The sequence below is a fragment of the Austrofundulus limnaeus genome, unplaced genomic scaffold (genome assembly GCF_001266775.1).
Source record: "Austrofundulus limnaeus strain Quisiro unplaced genomic scaffold, Austrofundulus_limnaeus-1.0 Scaffold67, whole genome shotgun sequence".
Classification (NCBI taxonomy): Eukaryota; Metazoa; Chordata; class Actinopteri; order Cyprinodontiformes; family Rivulidae; genus Austrofundulus; species Austrofundulus limnaeus.
In genome coordinates, this window is record NW_013952469.1 from 1,027,661 (window position 1) to 1,037,588 (window position 9,928).

General features: G+C 39.9%; 1 protein-coding gene across 2 annotated transcripts in view; it reads left to right on the forward strand.

Moving 5' to 3' along the window:
- ric8a (RIC8 guanine nucleotide exchange factor A) overlaps positions 1-9,928 on the forward strand; it is a 27,195-nt gene that overhangs the window by 8,212 nt on the left and 9,055 nt on the right. For both annotated transcript variants that reach the window (XM_014010280.1, XM_014010281.1), the window contains 7 exons: positions 1,153-1,366; positions 3,438-3,577; positions 3,670-3,750; positions 3,872-3,971; positions 6,049-6,236; positions 6,447-6,541; positions 8,295-8,445. In XM_014010280.1, coding sequence (XP_013865734.1) covers positions 1,153-1,366; positions 3,438-3,577; positions 3,670-3,750; positions 3,872-3,971; positions 6,049-6,236; positions 6,447-6,541; positions 8,295-8,445 — 969 coding nt within the window. The remainder of the gene's footprint in view (positions 1-1,152; positions 1,367-3,437; positions 3,578-3,669; positions 3,751-3,871; positions 3,972-6,048; positions 6,237-6,446; positions 6,542-8,294; positions 8,446-9,928) is intronic.

Genomic DNA, 9,928 nt, shown 5'->3' on the forward strand with positions numbered 1-9,928 from the left:
ACTTAGATTTATTTGCCCCATCCCCCCGCCCCCGCGTGAGAGTTGTATGGATTTTTTGCAAATTTTACGGATTTTTTTAGGCTTTTTATACAGGTAAACGTCCGAAGAGGTTGACATGTATGGGACAACAAAATACAGACTTGTTGTTATTGAGTTTGTCAACACGAACCACTACCTGAGAGGCACTACTAGCCCCTCCCCCGTCAGAATGTCGGAGCAGGATGAGTTTCAGTTGAAATTCAGCCTCAGTGCTTATAAGGCTGAGTTTCAACTGAAACTCATCAGACTGAGGAAATCTCTTGGAGGAGAGACGAAACATTTCACTAAAGAAGAACCCATCCAGAGGACCTATTTATTTTTTCTTTTTGGGAGAGTAGTTTATTTTTCCTGTAATACTTCATTATAGTTTTTAAGACAACGCTAAATAAAAGGGGCACTGAGCAGAGTTACAACCAGGGATTACAAATAATTACTTTTTTTTCTTCTCCAGTTCGGCGCCCCCTCCAGCAGATGGCGCTCTAGGCGACCGCCTAGTTCGCCCATGCCAAGAGCCGGCTTTGGTCTTGGGTCAAACATTTTGATTTATCTTAGCTTCTCTTGATGTTTAGCTGGATTTTTTTGTATTGTCCTCAGTCAGGTTTGTGCTTTTTTAGCTCTGCATAAAATTTCTTTTTATGGGACTGAGATTGAGGCTAAACCCCTTAAATACAGTTTTGCAAACACTGTATCAACATGTTCCTAACAGGTTGTAAAATACTGCATGGCAGAAATTAAGAGGTAAAAGTAACCAGTAAGACTGTGTCTGTCAGCACTTGATATACACAGGTCAGATATTCTGAGTCTTGATGTTTGGGTTTGTCAGAATTCAGGTTTCAGGTGGTGTAGAGCTGATTTCAAAAGGCCCCTTTAAAAACCTGCGATGGTTTGTAGGGTCCAACACTTTAACCATGTTGCACAAACTGTTTTGTGATGGAGTTTTATTTTTATTTTTTATATTTTCTATTCTAGCTGTTAGAGTGTGAAATTACACTGTTTGGTTTTTTTTAAAAAAGACCCCCCACCCCAACCCCTTTGTATAGCAGTCTATTAGAGTTGGCTTGAAACTGTTTGCTGTTGAAACACACGTCTAACTTTAATGGTGGTGTGCCGCAGCACCTGGGAGAACTGGTGATGAGTTTCCTGAACAGAGAGCTGCAGCCTCCATGCCTGCTGACCTGTCTGGAGACCGTTCGAATCTTGTCCAGAGACAAACACGGCGTGGATCCTTTCATTTCCTGTTCAGCCATGTCCACGCTAGCTGGCTACGCTGGCATTGCCACAGTCTGTCCTGCCACACTGGTCCAAGGCCAGCCAGCAGAGGGCCACGGTAATATAAACCGTCAGCACTCCATTCTCACCACCTTGTTACAGACTAATGCTTGTCTTTATTTAAAGTCCTGTTTAAACTCAGAGGGAATCTTAAAAAGTGTACTAAGGCATCAGTTCTGCTGCTGTTTGTAGCTCTCATTCAAAGGAGCACCAGGTTTGATTTATCAATAAATAATATTTACACCGCTCGACTTATTTACCTTATTGTTCGTCAGATCTCGTCAGCTGAATCCATTCATTAAAGGGAACTGTCAATCAAAATACATTACCAATAAAGAGATGGAATTTACCTTTTAGGAATTTATTGAAAAAGTAAAATAAATAAATCAAACAATTAGCACAACCAGCAATTTGAATTGCTCTTTAAATGTTGGGGGGTGGGGCATGGCCGCACGTTGGCTCAGTTGGTAGATCTGCTGCCTCTTAGCAAGAAGGGTGCCGGATCAAATCCCGGCCCGGGACCTTTCTGGGCAGAGATTACATTTTCTCTCTGTGTATACCAAAACCAAAAACATGACCGTTAGGTTAATTGTTAACTCTAATCTGTCTCTGGTGTGAGTGAGAGAGTGAATGGTTGTTTGTCTCTAGGTGTCCCTGTGATGGACTGGAGACCTGTCCAGGGTGTCCCCCGCCCCTCACACTGTGACTACTGGATATGGGAACCAGTGACCCTGAAAGGAATAAGGGGGTAAAAGATAGACGGATGGTTTAAAATTTCGGTATAATATTAAGAATTTTAAAATTAAATAATTTCTTTTAATTATTTCACAGCAGTAGACAGGTGCAATAATGATGTGCAGTTCTTTCTTTATTCCCCTTACCGCTCTTTGTTGCTGCTAAAAATGTAATTTCCATGAGGGAACCTCCCAAAAAGATCAATAAAATCGCACGGCATCGTATCTTATCGTATCGTATTATTTGAACCAAATTTAAATAGTTATAGTCATTTAACAACGTTCTAATAAAAGTATGGCTTGTTTTACGCTCTGTGTTTAGGATTTATGTGCAAAATTCTTAAACTGTTTTGACAAAGATTACATTTTGGAATTTAGTTTGGGAGAATATTGATAATTCTGCTAGATTGTCAGATTAATAAGGAATAGGGTTGGGCATAATCGTATCGTGTGCGATTAATCGTCAGAAAAACATTAATTGATTATTTTTTGGCACTTGATGATTAATATGATTAATGCCACCAGTCCGCTCAATGCTCCTCTCTGCTTCCAATACGACAAACATTTTTTTAAAAAGTTCTGTTATTTATTTAACATAACTCCAGTTTGTCTTGGTCTATCAACACAATTTTAAATTTGATGTAAAGCCTGAAGTCTGTAAATCTGACACGATTTGGAACAGATTTTTACGAAGAGCAAATCTTTCCCACAAAATTGGCCATGTGACTAGGACATAAGTGTGTCCAGGGACTCCAGGGCATTAATCGCCAAATTAATCGTTATTGGCTAAATACCACAATTAATCGTGATTAAATTTTTTGCCAATATTGCCCAACCCTAATAAGGAAGCATCATTTTTTAAATCAACATTTTGTTGATCAGTTTTCATCAGCCTAAAACGTCAGAACCAGACAAATCTGATCACCAGATAAGGAGAAGGAGCCTTACTTTGGTGCAGCTGCATCTGGGTAGGTCTTTCCTGGAGGCGGCGTTGTGCAGATGCACTCCTGATCTGGCTCCTGGGTACTGCTTGTTTGTGTTGATTCTAATTTTGTTGCTGACTCTATTTGATTTGCTTCATTGTCGTAATAAAAGTTTAAAAGACAAATCTATTGTCATTGGGTATGTTTTATGGTTAGGAATTCCCTGTAATTAAACGAATGGCACTTCAGTCCTGAGTTCTGGTGATGTAAGGGGGAGTAAATGAGTCAACCAGTTTTTGATGAAACTGGTGCCCTTTATTTAGATGAGAGCTATAAATGTAGTAAAACACGACGGATACGTATCACATCTACATCTACAATGATGATACATACAGTACATTTATACAATAATGTAAACCATTCTGGAATCATTAAAACCAGGATGTATTAAATTGCTCTCTGCTGTTTTTAGTGGATGATGAGGAAGAGGCAGCAGAAGGGTCCAGTACCATGAAGGAATCCTGCTGTGCCTCTGAGAACCCTGATCAGGAAGTGATTGTTGAGGCTCTGAAGTCCATCTGTAACATCCTGCTCCACAATGAAACCGGACAGGTCAGTCTGTTGGGTCAACAACTCCACATCTGGAGCTGTGATTGGTTCTTCTATGTAAACCTTGTCTAACATGTGTGGGGGGTGGATGGCAGGTGGTGGCAGCTGAGCTCCAGCTTATTAAAGGTTTGGCCAAGAGACTGAAGCAAAGCCACAATCCAACCTGGACCCATGAGGTACTGGCATCAATTAAACATGCTTTTTATGTTTCTGTTAAATTTGTTTATTTAGAGAGCACAATGTAAAAAAGAAAGAAAGTTTAAAGTAATTTTTAATGCTTGTGGTTTGTCTGTTTAGGTCCGTTTTTTTGATTTGCGTCTCACCTTCCTGCTGACTGCTCTGAGAGTGGATGTCAGGGCTCAGTTGGCCCAGGAGCTCCATGGCATCAGACTCCTAGGTAACTTCCTCTCTGTGAGCAGGCAGCATCTCACTTAGACTGCAAGGAAACAGATGCATTTTCTGTGCAGCGTCAATGAATTTGGTGTGTTTCCAGCAAAGCCACAGTAAAATGACACAAATCTTATCAATTTTTCTTGTTCCCTTGAGGCAACAGTTCAAAACACTAACCCTCTGTGCTGCCCCAGTTAATGCTGGGGTGTGCAGGTGGCTTTGAATTGGTCTCTAGAGTCATTATTGGATTCTTAATGAAGAAGCAGTCCAGTATTCATGTGTGTGGCATTATGTCAAAGGCTTTTATTTAGTCGTCGAGGTGGTTCACAGGTTTGTGGCTGTGGTCTAACAGTTTTTGAGCTACTGGTTCTTCCAACCAGTAGGACCCATGTGCCTCTTCATCCTGCCTGCTATGATGCCTGACAGGGTCTTCCATGTTGTACAGGGGCAGGTTATTGGCTGGTAGTTGGATGGGAGCCTTGGGTCAACCACTCTGGGCTGGTCCGTTTTATTATCAGCTTGTTCTTTTGTGCTGCTAGGTGTCCATGGAGAGCAGTCAGTTTGTTTAGCCTGTAGGTGTGGGTCATATCAGGCCCAGGTGCAGTCCAGCTCTTCACACTCAAGACCCTGTCAAGGATAGTGGCATCCAGATTCCAGTTTTTATCAAACTGAGTACAAGTACTTCAGTTTAGGTACTCGCAGATACCAAGTACCAGTACTGAATACTTTCTGAGTTAGAACCTAAACATTACACAATGACTTTAAAAACTTTTATTGTATTTGGAACAAAGTGGATTTCCTTCCTTATAGGCCTACTGCCCCTCTGACTGGATCAAATCAAATATACAGCATGATACATGTGACCCATCACATTGAACCGAGGATTAACTAGGATTACTAAGTGATAGAGTATGTGGAGAAATAGGCATTTTATACAAGTTCAACTTGTATAAATTTCCTAAATATTGAACTGACAAGCTTTTAACTTGAAATGTAAACTGTAACACATTCATTGGAGTATTGATACCATTGTGCCAGTATCAATACTGGTATTGGTTTTGGTTTCGAGTATCAGGGCATTTTGTACAAGTACATATAAAAATACTGGTATCAGGCCAGATACTGATGACTCTGTCGGTAGTGGGGCACCAATATTCTTAGATATCTGCCACTGTGATAGGTACTGGTTCTTGTTCTGGGATAGATGAGTCCAGATCCTAAATCTTGTAGCCATGGAGTATTATCATTGTGTGATGCTTTCTTCTGTTTGTCGACCACCAGTCCTTGGAGGATTCTCACACTGACTGCAGGACCTCTAGTCCATACTGGGCACAAATTTAATGTACTTGCACATTATTGCATTATTGATGTTCCATGTTTGCTTTGCCTGCCTGCTGTTATGACTGTCTCAGGGATATTTTTGCACGGCCTGCAACTTGGGTCGTGTCTGTTGTAATAGACCTCAGCCTCTTTTGCTCTTGTGCTGCCGTGATTAGTTCCTCTGTGCTGTTCTTCAGTCCAGCCCTCTATAGCCACTGGTAGGATTTGTTATCAGTCACTTCCTCAGCCTTGTAGTGGTCCGTGCACATGAAGGTGGCTGCCAAGGTGGAGTCAAAGTTAGCCGACATGAATATGATTTGAGTGGAGATGGCTATGCAATAGCATGAGCAGCCTATAATACAGTTTTACAAACCGTGCACATAAAAAAAGACTGGGATTTTTGTTTTAAATGGGCTGTGCAAAACACATTCAATTGACTTGTTGGTCACTTATTTGTAAACATTCAGAATTCAACAGATAATGTGTGTATTTTCCTACATATGTTTTACAGTTTTGAGTCTTCATTTATTTTCCAGCAGTTGCAGTCAGTCAGATACTAGCTTCAGTGGAAACTATGTTATTGTCAAAATTCTTTGAAGGACCAGGAGTATCAAAGGCAAACCTCTGTACCCTGAAGAAATCTACTAAATGTCACAAAAAATACATAACTATAAATGTATTTCAATTGTATTATTTTTAAAAAGAAGATACACAATTTCAAAATCAAAAAGAAAAAAATATATATTTTTCTGTGTCTGTTTTAGGCAACCAGTTGGATGCTGCACTGGGTCTGAGCTGGCCTGATAGACTGGAGACAGCGAGGGCAGGATTTGAAGGCATTCCACCTGATCAACTTCCCCCTTTAAGCAGACAGCAGACAGAGTTGGCTATGGAAATACTGAAAATACTTTTTAACATCACATTTGACACAAACAGGCGCAAAGTTGATGAGGTAAGGAAGAAAATGACACTGTTCTGTGTAAATAAGACAATATTTAGAAAAACAAATCAGGAGGTTGCTGCTATGGAATCCATTTTTTGTTTTCTTAATTATATTCCATCTAGGGTTTAGGGTTAGGCAGTAGAAATGACCAGTAAAGTCAATAAAAAGTCCCCATAAGAATAGAAGAACAAACATGTGTATGTGTGTTTGTGTATGAAGGAAGAAGCAGCAGAGTACAGACATTTGGGAGCCATCCTGAGACACTGTTTGATGAGCCAATCAGACGGAGAGGAGCGAACCGAGGAGTTTCACAGGTCAGAAAATCATCTCTGTTCATTCATCAGTTCATTCATTCACCCTTCATTAAAGGGAGTGAGATACTAGCTGCGTTTCCATTGACCATGAAAATGCGCAAACTAGAATTTCGAAAATAAATTTGCTAAATGGAAACACGTCAATTTAAAAAAAAATTACGTTTTTCGACAAAATGTTTTTGCGCTAGGATGAGGTGGTTTTTCAGCCGTATCGAAATTGGTGTTTTTCGCAAAACTGCAATGGAAACACTTTTTTCACATCACGGGAGTCCCGTGATCAACAACCGGCTGTTTCTACTGGCGAAAAAGATGACAACAAAGAAGAAGATAACAGGAAGTAAGTAGTAGTAATATCACAGAAGTAGTAAAAGATAGTAGTAAACTTACCGACTACAAGTCCCCAAAAACACAGCATACGTAGCCGCTCCCAAGTAGGGACTTGTCTCTGGAAAGCCTCGATAAAAGACGCCGACGTCTCCTCTGATGATGAGCGCTAGTGTCGCGGTAGCAACATGCTATGTGTTTACATCCATTGCCGCCATGTTTGTAATGATTTATCGCGAGAACAAACGTATTCGCGCGTGACTTTAATAGCATTTCTTACTTAATGGAAATACCGCAGTTGCGAAACTATGTTTTTCGACATTAACAGAATATCAACAAAGTTTTTCGCACATTTGCAATGGAAACACAGCTACTGTCTTTGTTGGATTAAGTAATGGATGAAGGCAGTATATCACTGGGTTGCGACTGATGCTGACTGGGAGTTCAGGAGGGAGTCCTGTGTCATGATGTTTAGAATGTTAGAGCAACATTTCTTTCCCTCTAAATTAGTGGTTCCCAAAGTTGGGGTCGGGACCCAAAGTAGGGTCCTGAAACATCAAGGTGGGGTCCTGAAAAGATTTTCTAAATTAATTACATTTTTGCCTTAGCTGTTACCTAAAATGTATAAATGTAGAATAATAAATTTTATTACTGTGCCCATGTTTAGTTGACCTGATACAAATGTTTATCATCCAAAAATAGTTGTGGGCACAGGTCTCTGCTACTGTGATTTTGTGGGTCAAAAGCTGAAAAGTTTGGGAACCACTGCACTTCAGAAATCAATTTAAAGGGTAATAAAATAATTGCTGGTGTAATATTTTCCCTATAATTATTACAAAAACACAAAATAAGTAATAAATAAGTATTTATATTTGTGTAGCCTTTGCTTTTAGGATTATTAACAAAGTTTGTGTACTCAGACCAGTAATATTTGGGGTCACAAGTTTTTGCAATGAATATTTTGTGGGTCAGAAGATAAAATGTTTGGGAACCAAATGATCTCAGAGTTTTTGCAGCTGTCTTGAACATGCATGGAGCTCTCCTCTCACGTATAGCATGTCCAGGACTATAATATCTTTATTACCCCAATAGATGAAATTATAAATTTGGGAGCTGCTGCTGAGGTGGGTTGAGAAGGACCCATGGTTGGCTTGATGTAGGTGGGCAACAAAATAATGCTCACGACCTAGAAGAGAGTCATGTCCTAGAAATTTGAAGCATTTTTCAAAAACTGGGGATCCAGAATGTGGCCTCACCGCTGGCTGGTCTCTTGGTCACAAACACTCAGAATTCAGAGACTGATTGAAAATAAATGTCCATATTCTCTGACAACAATGAGGTGACAGTTGTTGCAGCCCAGTGATACTGTATGAGATCATTACTGCACTGTGAGAACGTTTCCTTCTCATCTTCCTCCTTGCTTCCTCAGCCACACTGTGAATTTGCTGGGTAACCTTCCTCTGCCCTGTCTGGATGTTCTGCTGATGCCCAAAGTGCAACAAGGCTCCATTGAGTATATGGGGGTCAACATGGATGCTGTCAACATGCTGCTGGATTTCACAGAGAAAAGGCTGGAGCGGGTAAGAAACGATACCGTCTTTATGTGGATTCATAAAGTTTAGGTGTTATTGTCTTCGCTGTAACCCAGTATTTATCTGGGCAGCCAATGATGGCAATTTGGAAAACAGCTGTGGGTTTTCAAAATGTCTCACAACATTTACTGGGGTTCTCTGTTTACGTGAAGGACCAGCAAAGATTTAGTCTCGTGTTGCAAGACTTTTAGCAAGTTAGAAAAATTTACGAGACAATTTTTTTTTATGAATAGTTGCAGAGTCGTCATTAGCCTGGTGCCAGACACTTATTCTTTGCTTTGCTTCATACGAGGGTCTGGACTCTCTGCTATAGAGAAGTGATTCTTGCTGGAGGCGTGGCCTCTGCTGAAGTTTATTATTATTGGATCGGTTGGCCGCGACGTATGTCGCTGTGAAGGAGGCTAAGCTAAGAAGCTAACCGGAAATCGCGTGCTCTGTAAACAACCCTATGAGTGGAGAGAAGAACCGAGCCGAACGAGACGACCATAAATGAGAGCTGCTGCTTTGTCAGACAAATTTAATTTAATTTGAATCCTTATCAACACAGACTGGCTTCATTCACTTCCTCCCATGCTGTATGCTAAACTAACTAGCAGACACTGTGGAGAAAATCAACATCATTCAAAACTCCTCCTTCTGTTCTCTGATTGGACCAGGTAAAATTCTCCCGAAGAAATCCTTGTCTATGGGATAAATCCCAGACGGAGCAGTGAAGGGAAACTAGAATTGAGCAGAACTGTGTAGGAAGGCAAGGGCCAGGCTAGGTCATCATAGGTATTTCAAAATATCTTTTCTACTTTAGTTTGTGTGTGCCAAATAAATTGTTCATTATCAGAGTTGTTTTGCTACAGTAAGTAGTAAAGATTTTATATCTTATTAAGCTTTTGAAAATGAATAAAGTAGCAACAAAACTAGATTGATTCAAACTAAGCAAATCTGACTGCAGGATAAGGTTTATATAGTGTCATACACTAATGTGTCAAACTAATGTGTTTAAAGTGTTGTAAACTAATGTGTTTAAAGTGTCGTAAAGTAATGTGTATTAAGTGTCATAAACCAATGTGTATTAAGTGTCATAAACCAATGTGTCTAAAGTGTCGTATACCAGTGTGTCTAAAGTGTCGTATACCAGTGTGTCTAAAGTGTCGTAAACCAATGTGTATTAAGTGTCATAAACCAATGTGTCTAAAGTGTCGTAAACCAATGTGTCTTAAGTGTCGTAAACCAATGTGTCTAAAGTGTCATAAACTAAAGTGTCGTAAACTAAACTGTCGTAAACTAAAGTGTCTAAAGTGTCGTAAACTGATGTCGTAAAACAATGTGTCGTAAACTAATGTCTAAAGTCTCGTAAACTAAAGTCTCGTAAACTAATGTGTCTAAAGTGTCGTAAACTAAAGTATTGTAAACTAATGTGTCTAAAGTGTCGTAAACTAAAGTATTGTAAACTAATGTGTCTAAAGTGTCGTAAACT